The sequence below is a fragment of the Ascidiella aspersa genome, chromosome 9, assembly GCF_963924565.1.
Source record: "Ascidiella aspersa chromosome 9, kaAscAspe10.2, whole genome shotgun sequence".
Taxonomy (NCBI): Eukaryota; Metazoa; Chordata; class Ascidiacea; order Phlebobranchia; family Ascidiidae; genus Ascidiella; species Ascidiella aspersa.
Window position 1 is genome coordinate 25315323 of NC_139455.1, and position 21191 is coordinate 25336513.

A 21191-nucleotide genomic window follows, 5' to 3' on the forward strand; every position below is an offset into this window, starting at 1 on the left:
CTGTAGTGATTTTCAGTTTATGCTTGTTGCTAAAAATCTGCAGTTTTCACTATTACTATAGCATAGGGCATAGGCAATATACTCCGACACTGCAAAGAAAGCTAGTACATTTACAGACCGCACGGCGCGGCAAAATGTTTAGATTTATTTACGCGCGGCTGTGTGGTTACTTGGCTAAACCGCGCAAGCGTCCGCAGAGCCCTCTATTCGCGACCTTTTTGAAAAAAAAAAACATTTTGATTGTTCAAACTAAAGCAAACAAGATTTCTAAATCCCATTTTTCGAGGCAAATAAATCCTGCAGATGCGAAAACGTCAAAAGTGACCCATTGGCCCACATCCCCCCTAAACTTTACCAGGATAAACTAAACGCAATCAATACGAACCATCAAAACCGTTTCGTTATGTTTCACTTGATTGTGTTTAGGCAAACATGATCCAGCAGCTAAATTCTCACTTACATTTGTTAAATGTATTGGGTTGATTCTCAGCACTGTAAACCTATTATAACTGAGATTTCATTCCCCCTTTGTTACATGTTAAAAAACACAGTGTTTTGTTATTGCTGGTTGACTCTATGTTTTCCCAAGCAAATACAAAGGCCTAACGACTGAATGACAATACATTGGACAAAGAAAGACGCCTCTTTTCATTGGGCCAACACTTTTTCTGTTGGATAAATAATGCTGGATAGCCTATTGGTAGAAGACAAAAAAAAAATAGTTAAAGAAAGTCACTATGTAAGGGTTTAGGCTTTAGTTAGACAAAATTAAAAGGTATGATATGCGATAGTAGTACATCGGGAGCCCACTTATAATACCATGATACTTAAGTCGTTATCGTTGATCAATATGTATATGATTTCAGAAGGTTGTTGCACACATATGTGTTAATGTGCTTGATCCACTCTATATTAAATGATAACTCAGCTTATAAAAGGCAAGTTAAGTTATCGTATCTTTTAGTTTTGCCCTTTACATCATTAGTGGTTCAATACGTCTACCTAACTTTATTCAAACTAGACTTACTTTTAAAGAAATAGAGTCCCAATAAAAACTCGGTTTAGCCAATTGTTGTTCAAGATAGTATAATCGTCTTTTGTAGCTAGTTCTGGTCACTAAACCCATGTGTGTTGTAATGAAGTGACTTGACTTAAATCCTTAAGTCACTGTTTCCAAATGACTTTACCTACGTTTTAGTCATTTGGACAAACGGCTTGACTTAACTTAAATCAATTAGACAGAAGACCTGACTTAAGTCAATGTTTTCAAATGACTTGACTTGTCTTAAGTCCTTCGGACAAATGATCGCTTGACTTGGTTTTCAGTTGCTTTTTACAACCTTAATGTACATTGTTGAGTGTCAGGCTAGTCTACGAATACTCCTTACGCGAGTAAAGTGTTAGGCACAGTAGTAGCGTATCAATTCACAAAAGCCGTAATCTGAGACTGTATCTATTTTCAGCTCTAATCAAAAGCTGTACAGCAGTTAGCGAGTATGGGCGTTAGGGTGTACTGCTTTTTTGTTTTATTTTTCGGCCTTGCTGGATTAGCCTTAACAGTAGTTTCTTTGGTCACCAACTATTGGGAAATATCGCAGGGAAGTCATTCAGGATTGTTTTTTAAATGCCAAGTCGGAAATTCGTCCTCTTGTGAAACTACTGGCATTACAGGTAAGTAGGTGTCGTGGAAATATTAGGTTATGGGTCTTTAGGATCTCCGATAATAGCGGATAGGAGCCGATACCCTGTGCAAAGTTCCAGTATCGGTACTGGTCTAACACTTAGTGTTGTGATAAATGAAGTCAATGACTTGACTTAGAAATCAATAAGGATTCGCTTCAGCTAATTCTTTTTATCAGAAAATGAATTACAAATGTGTTGAGCAACATTTGTGCTCCGCCGACCCCAGTTTAACCGATTCCAAGTGGTAGTATTGGCACTCGTCCGATACTTTGGTGGTATCGGTACTCGTCCGATACTTGGGTGGTATCGGTGCCGATCCGATACCAAAACAATTTGTGCATTTAGCATGACTTGTGATTTAACGCAGTTCTATCTTCAAAAGCAACTTTTTACCACCAGGAAATAAAGAAACTACGGTAATATGAAACGCTAAAGCAACTTTTGACTTAGTAACATGGAAAACATTGCCTTTGTAGCCTATGTATTAATTCCACTATTTAGCTTATGTTATAACGAAGCTTGGTAGCGAAAGGGGCGGTCGTACTTTTTGATCAAAATATTGAGTAAGCCTATCGATTTCGAAATAAAAATAGTATCGGTCATTGCTAGTGTTAACATTATACCATTTGCGTCTAAGGATTCATACTAGTCCGCTAATGTTAAACTATACTGACAACTAGCATATTTTCAAACTTCTACAACAAGTTAAAACACAAAGGTTTAAAGTTGTATTTATTTTTGGCGTAACTTTGTTGTCATCCAGCAGCTCATTTTTAAAGCACTTTAAAAATGAATCAAATGAGTTGGTATTTTTAAAACTTGGTAGGTTATAACAGTAAAGGCCCTGTTAAGGCTTTGAGCGCCAGCATATGCTCCCCAGGGAATACATTATGTCATCGATCTAATTAAATTAAGTGTTTAAATATAGCTCAAGCAGTGTGAGACGCGAAGGACATTTTATTCAGGTTAGTAGGCTAACATTCGCTTTAGAGCAGGGATCTTAAACTTATTTTTGCTGCGGACCCCTTCATTTTTTTCTGTTTCTCGCGGGCCACAACAAATTTCAAAAAAGACGTTATAAATTGACGTCACAATACAAATAGACTTCATAAATCTGCTGATTTTCGGTGCAAAAATGTAAACGTGAAATGGAGTCTAAATACATACAGTGCAAAACCGTTTTATTTTTGAATAAACTCTTTTCTTTGAAAATTTGATTACCTCTAAATATACACTAATATTTCAATTAGGCCCTAATATATGTTCACATACCGCCAGGCGCCAAGGCGTCCGTGGGCCCGAGTTTAAGAAACCCTGGTTTAAAGTACGAAGCATAATTACCTTTGATTACAACTGCAAAAATCTGTTTTCGTCCTATTAATTAATTGGTTGTTTCTGAGAAAATTCAGGAACCGATACCACGATAATATCGGACGAGTACCGATCTACTACTTGGCATCGGATGTCGGCTCCCATTTAATATTATCGGACATTTCTAATCTATAACTGTATGGTATAGCTTTTTAAAAAACACATTTTTTATACTTCAACGCCACATTTTAAAGCAAGTGTTTTCGATAAATGATTTTTAATCTTGTTTCAGATAAAAACCTTAACGCCATAATATTTCTTGGCCTTTCTATTTCACTTCAGTTATTGGGTGGAATTGGTTTTGTGATTGTTACGTTTATTTACGTCACAGACGCCAAAAATTGGATTTACAGATGCTGGTTTGTTGCAAGTAAGTTTTTAGTTTTTTCGGGATTTAATTAGGGCTTCCATATCTTTGTAATATTTTCCAACGAAAAGTAAATGGTTCTTTAAATACGTCTTTTCAGAAACAGAATGAGTTCTGATTGTTTTTCTCATTAATGTTTTATTTGAAAGGTGCGAATCTGTCAAATAAATTTGTAGATAGTTTAGGTGTAGGGCCTATTTATGCTGTTGCTAAATATGCATAATTATTTAAAAAGATATTAAATGTTAAAACATTTACGTTTTACTTTTTTTGTACTTTTTTGCCGAGGTTGTGAGTTCGAACCTCACCGCAGACTATATTTATTTTTCTAACCTGGCCTTGCTTGCACGAAATCCCTCATTGATCAATTGATTTGGTGCACTATAAAACGAAAGCTGTTATAGTTGGTTAAAAAGGCCTCCAAGGGCAAAAAACAGTGGTTGTACACGTCGTATATGCCTGTGTATCTTTACTGTGCTGAATAAAATTGTCGAGAATTTGCCTTGGTATTTTGCATTACAGGCTACAAATAATAAAAAACGCATTTTCTAGGCTTTTTCGTGCTGGTAGCCTGTGTGTCCTACACAGCATCCACACCTGAAACTATATTCAAGGAAATCCCTTTATCGTTCGACTACAGCTACATACTTGCGTGGACAGCATTTGGTGCCAACGCAATCACCGGATGTATCTTGCTGTTCTTTCAACTAGGTACGTTTTTAACGTGTGTGGCACATTAACTTAAATAGGCTACCTGGCTAAGACAAGCTATATGAATGGCCCATTTAGCGTTAGGCATGTTTTGATGATTAATTTGCTATTTCTGAGAAAACTATGGCTAAAACGCGTACTTAAGTTTGTTATCGCATCGACACCGTAACGCAGGGGTTCTTGAACTTTTAATCCAAACAAAAATGTTTTATGTTTAATTAAAATCTTTTTCTTTAAAAAATTGATTACTTCTTAAATATACACTAATCTTTCAATTAGAATCTCGCGGATCCCCTAAAACTAGTTCACGTACCCCCAAGGGGTCCATGGACCCCAGTTTAAGAACCCCTGCCGTAACGTAACCACCACTTGGTATGGAGTATCGGTTATTATTAAAAATTGTGACACCCATGTTGATCGACTTAATTTTTTCTTTAATATGTACAGTCATATTTTCTGATAAACTGCCATAAATCACCAAGCAGTTTTGTAAAAATAAACTAATATTATACGATTTGTGATAATGAAATGGTGGCATTTTTGTTCATATACTAACACAATCAATCTTTTTTTATTGATTTTAGAAATTAAAACCGCAGAATCAAAAGAGCTGTCGTGTCAGGCAAACAAACTAAACAAAAACAACGCTGTTCTGTACGCAATACACATCTTATTTGCGTTGGCGGTTTCTCTCCATTTAATATCCTACTTTTCACCAACTTGGATTCACATTGGTGACTGTTGGAAAGGAATAACGGCTTCTTACAATTGTACTTTTGTGTCAAAAGGTAAACGAGGTTTTGTTATATAAATAAAAAAAAAAAACGGCTCCTCTGGCTACAAGAGGAGCTATCTTATTTATTTATATTACTATGCCTGGTAGCAACAGTTTATATATTGATGTTTTGTTATGACACGCCTTTGGAAATGTAAGGCCGTTTTTTGGAAGTTCATCGCTTTTCTGTTACAGCCGTTAATAGTCTGTCAACAAGTGGTTTTGAAAAGACGAAAACCCAGTGTTGTAATGACTTCAGTCAGTGACTTGATTTAAGTGCACTTAAGTCACTGTTTTCAAATGACTTGACTTAAGTCTTTTGGGAAAATGACTTGACTTGACTTAAGTCCTTTAGACAAATGACTTGGGTTAAAACGAAGGTAATTCATTAAGCAATTTTTTCGTAAAATTGGGTTATTTATCGTAATTTACGTAAAACAATTTACTTGACTTTTAGTGCACCGAAAGCCATCGCATTCGGTTTACTAATTATACGTAAGCCGTGGTCGTTGGTCAAAAAGCAGCTTCGAAGGACTAGATCTAAGTTGTTAACACACATATGTGTGCATGTTTCTTTGAATACTTGACATATATTGTCCCTTTGGTATATTTTAGTTAAGGACGCGCTCATAATCGGACGAGTTTACTCAATTTTAATAGATTAACGTGTAGTTTTTATGACAAGGACATGACTCGGAATTGACTTTATTTATTCAAAAACACCTGACTTGGACTTATTTACATATGACTTGAATGTGCCTTAATTGATTTCAAAATGACTTATTTACAACAGTGCTTACGTCCAACTAACTTTGGTGCAACTAAAATCTATTCTAATATAACTTAAGTCCAATTAATGTAATTTAAAGAATAACTGGAAGCCAATAAACCATTTGCAAAATAACGGAAGGTCAAGTTAAGTCATTGCGAACTGACTTAAATCAAACTCAAGTATTGTACAAAATAACCCAGGTTCAATTAAACTTTAATAAGAGTGGTTGTTGTTTTCAGACAAAGAAATAGTCACAACATGGCTGCTTGGTGTCGTATTAGTGGTTTATGCTGCTGCTGTCATTATAATGCTGCTGGATGGATACGTTACCGACAAAATGTTCACTTTAGACTTTGTGGCAGGTAAGTGGGTTGTCTGTGACTAGGGCCGGATGAACCAATAGGCTACTAAGGCCTTAGGCCCTGTAAAAATTCGGTCCTTATTTTTTTTAAGGTTAAATTTTTCTAAGACTGATAGTGATACAGAACCAGTAGCAGTACAGTACAGTTTTTGCCTAAAAACGAATGACTGAGTCTAGTCAATATGTGCCTTGTGTGTGAGTTTTGTAGCCTGGTTTGCCAAATTAGGCCATTCTCTAATCAACAGTCTTAATCCGGCCCTGTCTGTGACTAGGTTTTTGTGTGTGTTGTCCTTTTGATAAATAATTTGAATAATAACCGGGTGAATAAGAGTTAATGTTGTCCCACTTGTTTTTGTCCCATGGCCCCTGGGGGTAATGGGGATTCCCCTGTGGGTGCACAGTCAGAGGTATTTTATTACCCCTCTATGTAAAACCCCCAGATGCTGTGAAATTGCAAAACCCAAGGGCCACGATGACAATTATTTCCCATTTAAACTCAAAATTGTGCTTTATATGTCCTTCTTACGTTACGTTGACTGCTGCGAATCCCGTTGTTTAATTTTACCTGGAAAATATTCTTAAAACGCACTTATAGCTGACTTGAAGTTACTGACTAACAGATGCGGGTTTAGCAAATTTGTTTGGGGTGTATAACAATTTTGTTTAAGAATGACGTCATAAATTTGCGTCATATTGTGACAAAGCCACGTCATTGTGTGACGTCACAAAGTTACATCTAAACGTGACGTCAGAAAAAGTAACCCCACAGTGGGTTTATTTTGGTAAAGCTTAAATTGGACAGCAACGTTATTGATTCGCGCAAAGCGAAAACGCCATTGTATTTTTTGGTTAAAGCGTGGGTGTCACTGTGCGAACATTCCAATAAAACAATACGCATTATTGAGGTAATAATGGTCACAGAGCAGTATTACTAGAAGTGCATTGTGCAAACGCTTTTATAAACAATACGCATTTTACGACGCTTTTGGGCTAAAAAAGACATTGTAAAACATAACTAAGATTTGCACCAAGCGGGATTTTTATTCGGTTTTGCTTATTTGAAATAGGCAGAAGTAGAGTGTTTTGGGGGGGAGGGGTTACATGGCCACGTGACCTGCTCACTGCTCTAACTTATATTGACCGCAATTTGCTTCGAATGCGATTTCATTTAATTTTTAACTTTAGTTTATTGCAGTCTTTCCCACTACTTTGTTTGTTATGTTTTAGCTGTTGTAACGTTGATAGCCAACCTCGCCTACACTGGGATAGCAATTGTGGAGCACTTGGATCAAAGCATCAGCTTTGGCATCGGATACTTTTGTTCATGGGCAGCATTTGGAACAATTTCAATCATTCTGGCCATTATATTGTTTCATATCGCTCAAGGTAAGTTTTAACGGTGCATTAAAATTAAAATTGCCTATAAAGTGTCGCAAAGATCAGTCATTTTTAATAAAAAAAATGTAATTCTAAAATGAGTCGAGTCAAGAATTATACGTATATATTGAGTCAAGTTGAAATTACGTATATTTTCTATGAAAACACATCTACATTATTGACAAAGCAAGTCTGTATAGTAAATATGGAATTCAAATTGAAAAAATGCAGTGACTAACTTTTTTGACTTAAATATATTTATCTACTTTTCAAATCTAAAACTAAAGGTATAGGCATTCGTATAGCATTAGAATTAAAATTGCATAAAAAGTGTCGCAAAGAAAAGTCATTTTAATAAAAAAAAGTATTATAAAATGAGTCAAGTTCAAATTACGTTTATTTTCTATGAGAACACATCTACATCATTGATAAAGCAAGAATGTAATCATAAAAAAATAAACATGGAATACAAATTGAAAAAATGCAATGACCAACTCTTTTGACTCAAAAATATATTTATCCACTGCTTAAATCTAAAATTATAACTATAGACATTCGAAAACCTAGGTCGTATCATCGAATTAAAACAGAGAAATAAGACAACTATATATTTTAATCTCGATTAAAAATATGCTTTTCTTTTCAGCCAAATCTTTTAAACCTTTCAATCATCGTTTTGAGCTTACTCAAGCTTGCATTGCTTACATAGAGAAGACACCTCGCTTTGACCACTGCATTTCCCACCAAGTGTCCAACCTTGGTCTGAACGTTACTCACCGAATCATACAGGAATCGAATTGGAGCGGAATCGAATTTCACTTCACTCTTTTAAATACGGTTTGTGAAAAACGTGTTCGTCAGGTTTGGCCTAGAGCAGTGGTCGGCAAACTTTTTTTGTCGCGGCCAAAGTAATCTTTTCAGAGCTATTGAAGGCCCGCTACGTAAAACCACTACGAAAAAGTGGAGGATTCAGGATATTTGACTTTAAGGTGAAATCCCAAAACACTGTCATATCATAATGTAAAACATGCTATAAAACGAAGAATATACGCGCGAAGCGTTTAAGTTGGCAAAAAATATACAGTTTAAGTTGGCAAAAAATATAGTTGGACAGGCTCCCACATTTAGCACGTGGGCCTTTCTAAGCTGAGCCAATTAAAAATTATACGCCACACCAACTTTTAAAAGAAGTGCAATGAATGCACGACTATCACGCGACCCACAAATACATTATAAACTAAGCAATTCAAAACTGATACACCGGCCACGAAAATTGGCTCTGCGGCCCACAGTTTGCCGACTTTGCCTAAAACTATACTTACCTGACGGTGCTGTGGGGTTTGTGTCCTGGCATTTTTTTTCCTGGGTAAATCCGTTTTTTTGGCCAGTAAAATATTAAAATTATTACCGATATTGACACTATATTTATATTACCCATTACCTACACCAAAACAAAAAGGCGAAAAGTTGACCTTCTGCCAGTGCGCAGTTACAACTCGGGCCCTACCTCCCTGTTTGGCGGCACCATATCCCTTTAGGAATGGTTGTCCGGAGGAGGGCCTGAAGACATTCCCGACCTCCTTTTTGGCCAATGGAAAGAAGAAGCCGCTACCCCTTTACTTTGCTTTCTTTTAGTTAGCAAAAAATTTAGAAACCCAGAAGGAAACCATAACCAACGCAATACCACTAATTTATCGTAGAATTGTAGCTTTCGCATTTATGTTTTTCAAAAATAATGAAAAACATATGGGTGTAATTGTTTTTTTTCCTATAGACCAGTATATAATAATGAAAAAAAAAAATATATATATACTTGTCCTCGACATTGAACCTAACTTGCGTTATAAAAAAAAAAATAAAAAAAAACACAGCGTCGTCGCTTACGCGAAACGTTGTAATTATAATAATAATATTTTAATTCGTATTTTAACGAGAATCAACCAACAAACTAAAGTTTAAACGCAGATTACTTGTTAACGAAAAACAAATTTTTTATCCGCTTCTTCGTTGCCCGACAATACAAAGTAAACGAGTTTGAATTTGTACATTCGCGATATCATAGCTGGTGAGGTTTATCCGAGGCGCGATTATTACTAGTTAAAATAAAGAAAAGAAAAGATAAAAATACGCTGTTATACGGCCCATTAATTAAAGAAGAAAATAATGTTATACGCCCATTACATTGTGGACTTCAAAAGTAACTTTAAAAGTATGTTGTTTTAACTTTTTATTTAACTGACATCATTTGCTTCAAACTGTGAAAGCGGCTTCTGCAAAAATATAAATGTGAAAAACAAAAGAAACGAAATAAACAATTTTGAATTCTCACTGTCTGGTTTCTCTTGCTGAGAAACTAAGCTCTTCGTCGCCAACCAACAAACGAAAGTTTAATTGAGGATTACATAAAACGAAATTTAAGGTTTAAAGGTGTCTTCTTCAAGATTGGCGAAGTGCTGCTTGACGTTTACGCTAAATCTTCAAGTCCTAAGCCTTGGGTGAGCTTGTCCTATTTAGGAAGTTCAGCAACTTCGAGCTTGGTTTGAACTGTAGTAGGCGGTTAGAAAAAGACTGCTCGTACGTAAGTCAAGTGTCATTATAGTTATTAGTCGGTTGGAAGTTGATTGTTGTTAATTACTACTCTACATTGGAATGAGTAGAGAATCACTTGAAATAAACGAACAACACCATCTTTTTCTAGATGTGGCAGAATACTACTATATACTAAAGTTACAAACATCGCGCCTACAGATAACAACTCACCAAAAAACTCGGCTAAAAATACTTACGACTAGACTATCTTCGCGAAAACCAACTTGAATTAAAAAAGTTACAAAAAATATATTAGAAACATAAAATTTTGTTTTATACTAACAAAAAAAAAATTTTTTAGCCAGCCGAAATATTCTCGCAGTTTGTCCAAACGCACTTGGAGAAACCGCAAATTATCATTTATTCATTCTGAAGTCATTTTCTCAAAAACAGTAGCGTTTGTGGATTCTAAAGATTGGTTGATAAAATACTTCTGGTGAATATACACAGTTCATCATAAGTTGGATTTTAAAATCAACAATTTTCCCAAAACGACTTCTAAATAACAGATTGACGACATGAAGCTTATCGCAGCCTACAAATAGTTATAAGAACGAGATTTGTCTGTTTGATATAACGCTTGACTATTAATTATAGCGCATTTCACATCATCAGTATTCCCTATCTTATAACATAGGGCTAAATCGGCAAAATTGGCCAATTTCGACGTACAATACCAGCGATTTTTTTCGAATTTTTTTCGACCTGCTCCGATTTGGCTGAAATTTTCACAGAAGATGCGCTAGGACAATATGAATCCAACGGTGATACTTATATTGTCCAATTCTTTATAATTAACGAGAAATAGACATTTTTTATAAAAATTATCCCAAAAAACGCGATTTTTGGCATTTTTTAAAAATCGACCTTCTCCGATTTGGATGAAACTTGGTGTGTAGATGCGCCTTGGGCGTACAAACAACATGGTAAAGTTTCAGCCCCCTAACACCTAAAATAAAGCCAAAAAACGACTTTAGTTTTTTGATATTTTTTCAATTTTGCGAATTATTGAAAAAAAATCCCCGGGGATTTCCCCGAAAACAAATCCCGGGAAATATTTTTTAATATTTATCAGTTGGTAATTTTATTTAGTATTTTTTATTCTGACATTGTCAGATCTTCTGCGTGCAGATTAATTCACCGCCAAAACTTAATGCTAACAAGTATCAAGCGACAGTAAGCATTTAACCGAGTTGCCAAGTACATTCCCATCCATAGTGAAGCTCTTAACGGGAGCAATTTGCTGCGCCCAAAAGCCACAAGTCGGGTGTTATTAGCTTGTTGTAATGCAAAACCTCTATGTTAAATTAAGCTTATAACCTGTACGAAAAAACTTTCGTTTGTTGGTCGAAAGTGTAGCAAAAATTAACTAAAATGTTCTGCTTTAATGAGTTTGGTAAATTGTGATTAATTTATTTAAGCAACCATTTCAAAATTCAGGCCAAGATAGTCACAAACAAATCTCAACATATAGTTACCTGCAGTTTGTTGCAAAACGAAGTGCGTTTTTTTAACTAACTAAAGACCGTAAACCTATTTTTTTTTCTTCGCCAGCGCTGAACTTAACTGATAGAATGTAAGTTGTAGTAATCGTTTTGGCTCGATTCTTCCAACTGAAGAAAAGGGCCGGAAATCGCACAACACGGTTAGTGATGGTCTGGGCCAAGCCCTTTATTAAACCTGTCTCCACCGGGGAACAGGTGCCACCACGAAGGTAGGGTCCGAGCTGAAAAGAGGAGTAGGGGATTTTTTTTGTGGATAATTTTCATTTTTGGAAAAGTAGCCAACGTTTCGTGTAATACGCAAATATAGATATATTTTGGTACCGAATAAGAAGTTATCTAAATGTAAAAAAACACGTTTTTATTATCTCTATACAATAACGACAGTCCACAATTTTTTTCAAATTAAAGGTTAAACACACCAAAAATGAACAGGCAGAGTCAGAAACAGTCTCTGTTTTCTTCAAATAGTTCAGACGGTTATTCCAAGTTCCATCATTCTACTTTTTTTCTTTTTTTTTGCTAACTCAAAGAAAGTAAAAGCAAAGTAAAATGCTTCTTCTTCCCATTGGCCGAAAAGGAGGTCGGGAATGTCTTCAGGCCCTCCTCCGGACAACCATTCCCAAAGGGAGACGGTGCCGCCACAGGGAGGTAGGGCCCGAGTTATGACTGCGCACTGGCAGAAGGTCAACTTATCGCCTTTTTCCTTTTTTATTTTAGTGGCCCCAAAAAACCCGGTTTTACCCAGGAAAATGCCAGGACACAAACCCCTCAGTGACCCGGTTAAAGATCTACACAGTTTCACAACTTGAATGTGCTGCTAGGTTTATTTAGTAGGTAGGTATAAGTGGTAAATGTTTACACCTTTTGTTTGTGGTGGAGGTGGTACAATTTTAACAGCTCGTTTTGTTGCTTTAAATAAAAGTGGTAGGATTCTAGACCAGCGCCCTTTTTCACAAGACCCTGTTTTTTATAATTTTAATCACTTTTACCTCGTAATTTATTTTTTTTTAAATCACTTCAGTTGACGTCAATTATATCTATTAAAATAAATAACCAGTTCAAGTCATTAGTTACCAGTGTCAAGTCCAAGTCAGTCATTATTAGGGAAAGTCTATTTAACAAACTATTAAAATTGGTAAACTTATCGAATATGAGCAATAACTCAACTTTTAAAAAAATAAAAAAACGAAACATGTAGCAAGTAAATTGTCTTATGTGGAAACATTAGAACAAATAAACAAATTATGTAACAAATAATTACTTAATGAAAACACTTTATTTCAACACGAGTTATTTGACACAATGACTTAAGTAAATCATTTTACCTAAAAAGAATTATTTTAAGTCATTTTAAAAACAGTGACAAATATTTGACTGTTTTATTATTTATTTTTTTTACAAGACTGTTTTATATTTTTCAGAAATTTTGGACATTTTTGGATCAAACAACGGTTGAAAAAGCTTGCTTCAGAAAGGTGGACAGAGCTATGCAAGTTCTGGAAACTAGAACGGTTGATATTAAACGCGAAACCGACTCGGGACTCGAGGAATATTTCGAGTATGAAGAAAAACCGGGCAGAAAAAGAAGCATCTACATCAGGTTCGCACACCGTTGTTAATGACGTAAAAATACACTGTAATCTAGCCAAGATTGATCTTACTAAAAGGAATTATTTTTTAAACTACGATACAAAGTTACGTCATCACTTTACGTCATGAGACAAACCCTCTGTGCCTGGCCAAACACTATAGCGCAGGGTTTTTTAAACTGGAGTTCACGGACCCCTTAGGTGTCCTTGAAGTATCTTTAGGGGGTCCATGAAAGCCTAATTAAAATATCAGTCTTTTCTTTACAAATTAATCAAATTTTTTAAAGAAAAAAGTTTTATTAAAAATAAAACGTTTTTAAACTGAATATAGCTAAGACTTCTTTTCACTTTCACATTTTTGTGGACTGGAAACAGCAGATTTCTGAAGTATACATTAATCGTGACATTAATTTATGATGTCACCTAAAAAAGTTATTGCTAATGCTGGCCCACGCGAAAAAAAAATCTTTAGCAGTCCGCAGTAAAAAAAGTTTAAGAATCCCTGCTATAGCGCAAATGTGCTACTAAAATCTAGTTGAAAGATATTCAAGCAAATTGCTGTAAAGCGTTCGAAAATATTCGTCTATTTAAAGAAATAAAACTTTTACTTTAGATGGAGCCTTAAGCACTTCAAAAACATTTCTGCATTGAGTTAATTTGCTTCAAAAAGTGTAATTAAATAGACCCGTTGTACTCGGCATGTTGCTTTCATATTTAAAAGACCAAAACATTCGCTCGGAACGCAAATATATAAGTTTTGATAACAAAATAATCCTAAAAAAGGGCCTAGAAGGATTGCAAGGTCAAACCAGATTTTTTGGAATTATGTATAATAAGCCAACCAACAGAATTGCTTACTTTTAAATCACAACATATGACAAAATTGCTTTATATTTAGGTGGACATCATCTACTTCTAACAGCGCTGAAGTGGTCGGAACACACAGGGATGTCACTGGCGCCCTTAGAGCTCTGAGTTATGTTAACCGAGTTCTAAGCGGGAATGAAGGACCACAAGACTCACCGTAAGTTGGCTATCGTATTTAGCGGATATCATGTTGCTATAGTTGCCTGATATTGTATTCATTTGACTAAAGTTTACATCATGACATTTATCAAAAAAATAAGTTAAAGTAAGTCAGGTGACTCAGGTCATTAAAAAACAATGATTTTAATTAAGTCTACTTTAATTACTCGTTGACTTAAGTCTTAAGTTATTGCAATACAGTGTTGCAAACTTAACAGCCAAGTCATTTAATTAAGTTTTTTTTTTTTTAAGTCTAAATCTAGCTGTCGATAACTCTTTTCTTAGTGTTTTTTGGGGGGCAACAATTACCAAAGTATCTTCTTGTTTCCAGAAACCCTGACTCCCATCCCTCAAGTCTCTGGGAGAGCTCACGTCTATGAACATCATTTCAACCCTGCTTCAATAAACATATCAAGAAAAGCTACTTGAACTTAAGGATCAGACTTAATATTGAAAGCTGCCGACCTCGCTATTAGAAAATTATAAATTATGTCTAGGGATGTCCGTTACGAAACAATTTGCTCCAAAACCGACACCCGATATATTTGGACAAAAATTATCGTGATCCGATACGATACCAAAGACGTCATTACTATGCCCTTAAATATTTAAAATGTAAAATAATAAAATGGATTTTTTTTCTGGTTTTCAGGATAAAATTTTCTTTAGTGTATTGAATTTTAGTCACATCTAACCTACTTTTTTGTTAAATTCAATTTGTAGAATCCTGCGCTAGATTTGCAAATCACTAAAATTTTGTTCTTGTTTTTTCTGGAACTTTATCTTTGTGGACATTTTTTTAAATACTTTTGTAAACGAAATCGATTTTTCCTTAATATTTGACCAACATACAGTAATTGCTCTATGATTTGATATTTTTCCTCCGTATGATAACGTTTGAAGAAAATAAACTGTTTTGTCCTGGTGGGTGTTATTTTGTTATGCATGCTCTTTTAGAGAGCAATTGGTTTTATTTATGTTCAAATAATAAACAAAAATACGATACACGATGCCAGGGGGAAGTACCGGTAGCCGCCCAATACTAGGGTGGTATCGGTGCCGATCCGATACTTTGACTTGTGCATTACAGCCTTTTTGTGAGTTTCTTTTTTTTTTTGAGTTTTTAAAAAGTAACTTTGGAAAAGATAAATAGGTAATAAAAAAGCCAATTTCAATAAAAAAAACAATTTCGGTTTAAAGGACTTTTGGTTTTGCTAATTTTGCTTTTTGAAAATGGCAATGACGTAATTTAGTATCGTATCGGACGGTCACACTTTATGTCAAAATATCGATCATCGGGATAAAATTGCGTCACAGTTAGTTTAGATTTAAGTTCTAAATATCACAAATCAATAGAACAATCAACACCATCTTATTATATCAGTTCAGTACCAACTTATCTTACATCAGTTATCCAAGTTTAAAAGTAAAAGGTATGTAAGATACTTCAAGTTTGCACCGACCAGTGTGTTAAGTGGTCGAAAAATGTAAAAACTTTGCCACATTTTCAAATTCTACTCATAAACTTTCATGTCTATAATTACCCCAAATTCTGGATTAAACCAGTTCAAGGCGGTTTTAACATGTTTTTGTTGAAAAATCTGGTAAATTCCACATAAAATTGATTTATTTTTAAAACCGTCAAAAATTTAAAGAAACATCAAAGGCTAGATTTTTTTTTTAATTGTCAAAAATCGAAAAAACAACAAGGGTTGACAAATTTTCCAATTTTATCGAAAAACTTTTTTGCTTCTAATTGCCCCAAATTCCTGATTAAACCAGTTTAAGGCTATTCTAACCGGTTTTTGTTGAAATTTCCGGTAAATTAATCATGGAAGTTGGATTATTTTCGTGTAGTTTTTTATTAAAACTTAACCTGTCAATCCCCTGCTCAAATTTAGCAGACTTAAAATGATAAAGAAGCCTTATGGTTGTTTCATGTTACTCAGATGCCTGGTACATTAAAAACTTCCACTAAAAGCGGGAATTCTCTAAGTATTATCTATTGAAACCTAATCTGTCATTCTCCCACTCCAAATAACACAACATACACTTTTCGCTTCGTTTATTATTCAATTCCGAAGCACGTTGGGGACAAAGCTTTATTTCATATTGTGGTCGAACCAGTCGCGGGCAGCTGAGACCTTGGCGTAACCGACTGGGTAGTTGGTCCTGCAGTTCGACTCGGCCCATGACGCGATACCGATCAGCACTGGCTTGCCATTGACATCAGCAATCAACGGACCGCCAGAATCTCCCTGTTGAGGTATAGGTTTTATGCGTTAGAATGAAAGATGCACGCGCGTGTTTGTTCAACGATGGTCTGGCCCTTCTCTAGTCGCCCTTTGACCAATGATAACGGTGCCATGAGCAGATTAAACCGAATCTGTCGAGCAATGATGCAAGTAGGGCAGACGTGAAAAACAACTGTTCAGCAGTGAGGTTCGAACTCACGACCTCCTGTCAAGCCGGGGGGACCGTCTCTCTACCAACTGAGCTATGCAGGCTCAGAGCAAGTCAAGAAACAACCATACGCCAATGCTTGCTCAATCTGTTAGTACAAGCAACTTCATATTGAAGGGGGTCAACAGTAATCTTATCATCATTCAATGAAAGATACACACACATATGTGTTCAACAACTGTGATCTAGCCCTTCTGAAACCGCTTTTTGACATATTACGAATCATAGTACATCGAAACTTGTACTAACTGAATGTAGCAAGCAAGGCAGGCTAGTAACTGCGATGGCTTTCGGCGTACTCATTATGTAAGAGAACGAATTTCGATTTTAACCAAAAATTTTATAAATTATGCTTGATTGGTTTATCAGCGGAGATGAACATTATGACATTTGGCATTTTTGTAGAAATTTATTTTGTTAGAAATTCTAATGTCGAAGTAAAATTGTACAGTGGATGTTTGTTTTGATGTATGTATTTGAAACATTGCTTTGGAATTTTAATAAGTTTATAAAAATTGATTATTTTGAAAAAACTTTATTTGTCAAAAGTTTAGAAGTTTAGAAGAACAAATTGCGGCTTCTATTAATTTTTTTATGAAGTGCATTTAATTTGTTTTCTTACAACTAAACATGCAAGAAATAAAGGACCAATTCGAACAAATTTTGCCCTTAATACAAGAAAAACACATCACTTGCGATTTCCTAAAAAAAATTGCTAATAAACTAATTTTTTGGGTCAGTTAACCATCAAGTAGACAAGTTGCGATTTCCTAAAAAAAATTGGCAATTGCTTGAATTTTTTCGCAACTTACCATGCAAGATGAAACGTTGCCTTGTCCTCCAACGCATTGCATCTGGTTTGTGATGGTGATGCCGCTTCCCCAAGCAGACTGGCAGTCTGTCGCAGACACCATATTGATTTCAGTCCATTGGAGGTTGTTTGGGATCACTGGATCTGCAAAAATGAGTTAAATTCTTGTAAAAATACGTTCAAAAGTCAGTTTAAGTTAAAATAAACCAATTCGAACTTAAATTTAACATTCAATTTTCAAACCTCACGAAAATTTTAAATAAATATTATGTTGCCGCCAGGCATTGTATCAATTGTAAAGTTGTTATTCCGAAAAAATAAATTAATTACTGCACCGTAGGCTACAAAGTAAAATTTAAAATTATTTAAAGTTCTTCCGACAAATATTTTTTGTTAAATTTAGCGACGTTTCGATAACCTATACAGGAAATCTTCGGGGCAGTTTGATAAGGATAGTTGAAATTGGGCAACGCAACAATATTGCAACTGGGCGAAAATTATATGTTACAGTCAAACAATTAGAAAAACAACACAATGAAACACGGCTAACAAGATGAGGCAAGAAAAAATATCCCATAACAAGAAAATGCAAAAATGAGGCTTCAGTATTCTAACTTTTTCCTGTATAGGTTATCGAAATGTTGGTACATTTAACAAAAAATATTTGTCGGAAGAACTTTAAATAATTTTAAATTTTACTTTTAACTACAGTACAGTATTTAAATTTTTTGGCTCCGATTTTTCGCAACCACAGTATCGGACGAATATCTATACTAGTCTATCACATAGGATAACGGTTCCGATGTGATATTATCGGACATCCTTAGTGACGAACACTTACTTGAATAGGTTTTAAGTTATTTCAAAAAGACTTGTTTAGAAGCAACACAGATTTGTTGCAGGATACGCCTTTTGTCAAACAGGTTTTTAAGTGCAACATAACTGACCGGAATTATTATCTAACATCGGGTATCGGTTCCGATCCGATATTATCGAACATCCTTAGTAATAAACACTTACAGGAGGGTCCAAAGGTGTATCCCCAACCAGAAATGATTCCAGTGCTATTCCCAGCTACTTCATATCCAACATCAGCCAAATCAATAAGGCCGATCTGAGCATGTAAATTATAAACAATATGATCAGGCTACGATTAAAGCAAAGCAGAGCGACAAAAAAATGTTAGCTGTTCAACCTTTGAGTCACTTTTGTAAACAAGTCATTTTGAAACGACTAAAGTCCAAGTCGAGTCATTTTTAAGAGAAGTTAAGTCCAAGTCAGGTCTTTTTGACTAAATAACACGTTAAGTCTCAGTCAAGTCAATTTTAAAAGAAGTTAAGACCAAGTCAGATCTTTTTGATAAATAACAAAATAATTAAAGCAAGTTGTCTTTAAGTCAATTCATAAGTAGAGCAAGTCAATTTCAAGTCAAGTCCTTGTCAACAAAATTAAACGTTAAACTAATAAAATTGGTAAACTCGTCCGAATATATATGAGCAATAACTGTAATAAACAAAATTACCACAAAAGAGTCCAACTCCGGCCGTAAAAACAAACTGAAATCCGACTCCGGCTAAAAGTGTGATTTAGTTGAGCCCCGAGTCAGGCTCAGGCTCTACATCTTGGGCAGGGGTTCTTAAACTTGGGCCCATAGACCCCCGGGGGTCCGTGAAATAGTTTTAGGGGGTCCATGAAGGACTTATTAAAAGTATGGTGTATATTTAAGAAGTAATCATCTTTTCAAAGAGAGGAGTTTATTTAAAAAAAATCAGTTTTGCACTGGAGGTATTCAGACTTTAGTTCACTTTCACATTGTTTGCTCGAAATCGGCAGATTTATGTTTATTTGTCTATTTGTATTGTGACGTCAATGTATGACGTCATCCCTAAAAATTATTTGTTTAGCGTGGTCACCCAAAGCACAAAAAAATTTTGGAGTCCTCGGTAAAAAAAGTTTAAGAACCGCTGCTCTACAGCACACCGCTAATTTAAATAACTAAAATATGTTAAATATTCAGTAATCCACTAATAGCCTATAATTTAATTCATCTACCCATAATGAATTGTTGTAAAATATCCACCATATGCTATTCCGCCTTTACAATTTACAGTTGGCGATCATGTAAGTTTCAATATAGTACTGCACATGTGCATGTCGGACTCGGCTAGTTTTGTGTGGTCTTACTCGAGTAACGAGTCTAAGTTGGATTCCGACATTACAGCCATGGTGCCAAGCAGGGCTGCGGAGTTGGAGTTGGACTCTAGACTCGAGTAAGCCACAGAAAACTACCCCAGTTCCGATTCCGACGTGCGCATGTGCAGTACCAAATTTTTAAACTGATGTGGTCACCAACTGGAAATCATAAAGGCGGAAAAGCATAATGGGGGAATATTTTACAACCATATTATTATGAGTGAATAAATTTAGACGACATCCCAAGTGGATTGCTAAATATCCATGTTATTTTTTACGTAAATTGACAGAAGGCTGTAAAGTCAGGGCCAGACTTGCGACCAAACGAAATGGCACATTTGACCGGAGTCGGACTCGGTACTCGGGTTTATTTTTTTGAACGGAGTCGGACTTGGGTTATTTTTAACCGACTCCGCAGCCCTGGTGCCAAGTCATTGACTCAAGTCATTACAGCACTGTTGAATTCCCTCAGATCTAGTTAAACTATAAACAGCAGCATTTCACAATTGACTTACATTGGCTGACAAGACTGCTGGCTGTTTAAGGGTGATGACTGCGTAATCGTAGTCGAAAGGTCTGCTGTTCCAATCAGGGTGTGGGTTAAATGTAGCTGCGTCGATTGTCATTTCAGTGCTATGGTAGATGTGTCCACCTAACCCGACTTTAACATTGTTGCTGTAATGGAATGGTGTTTAAGCAATAAAACAGTGTTTCTCAACCATTCTTGAAGGAGACACATATAGTAATAAAACACAAGAAAATAGCAAAAATAAAAAAAACGTCACAATACAAATATACTTCATAAATCTGCTGATTCTGATCCAAAAATGCGAAAGTGAAATGGAGTCTAAATACATTCAGTGCAAAACCGCTTTATTTTTTAATAAAAAATTGTTTTCTTTAATGATCTGATTACTTCTTAAATATACACTAATATTTCAATTAGATCTTCATGGACCCCCTAAAACTAGTTCCCCTTGGTGGTCCGTGGACCCCAGTTTAATAACCCCTGCGTAAAACCATGCCATACATTGGCCTCTAATTGAAATTGCTTAAAAGTGTCTTTTTCAAAGCACTTCTTTGGCATTAAAGGATCACAAATTTACAGTTATTCGAAATCGTTTCATAACTCTTCTTTATCCCAGTAAACGATCGCCCCAGTCGTCCCATCGCCCCCTCACCCAAATTTCATATGAGTACACCGAAAGCCATTGCATATTAAATACAAGTATTAATAAATTAGAATCTACTTTATAAACCATTAGTCACGTTTTCGTGTTGCTTCTGCAATTAACTCAATTTTTTCAGTCATTTTACCCAAAACCAGATCTTAATAAATCTAACCATGTGAACTACTGCAGTTGGCCATCCAACCAATATCGTTATGAAATAAAGTGCCAAGTGTCGGACATTAGCAACACTACAAAGGTTGTGTTTTTAAGACCTTTATTTTGCGAATGGAATTTTGATCACACCTGTAATGGCAGTTTAAATATGTTGCGAATGGAATTTTGATCACACCTGTAATGGCAGTTTAAATATGTTGCGAATGGAATTTTGATCACACCTGTAATGGCAGTTTAAATATGTTGCGAATG

General features: G+C 35.4%; 2 protein-coding genes across 2 annotated transcripts; one reads left to right on the plus strand and one right to left on the minus strand.

The window, feature by feature from the left end:
- Positions 1-1467: 1467 nt before the first annotated feature.
- On the plus strand, positions 1468-15045 carry LOC146134628 (uncharacterized). Its single transcript, XM_083397359.1, has 10 exons — positions 1468-1671; positions 3287-3424; positions 3974-4132; positions 4717-4920; positions 5919-6041; positions 7268-7426; positions 8064-8254; positions 12933-13111; positions 13999-14124; positions 14458-15045. The coding sequence occupies exons 1-10, from the start codon at positions 1497-1499 to the stop codon at positions 14504-14506; spliced, it is 1503 nt and encodes a 500-aa protein (XP_083253485.1). The 5' UTR covers positions 1468-1496; the 3' UTR covers positions 14507-15045.
- Positions 15046-16197: 1152 nt separating this feature from the next.
- On the minus strand, positions 16198-19625 carry LOC146134629 (chymotrypsinogen B-like). Its single transcript, XM_083397861.1, has 4 exons — positions 19620-19625; positions 18421-18514; positions 17402-17544; positions 16198-16384 (listed from the first exon to the last, which is right to left on the minus strand). Exons 1-4 carry the CDS (start codon positions 19623-19625, stop codon positions 16229-16231), a joined length of 399 nt encoding a protein of 132 aa, XP_083253987.1. The 3' UTR covers positions 16198-16228.
- Between the last annotated feature and the right edge of the window lie 1566 nt (positions 19626-21191).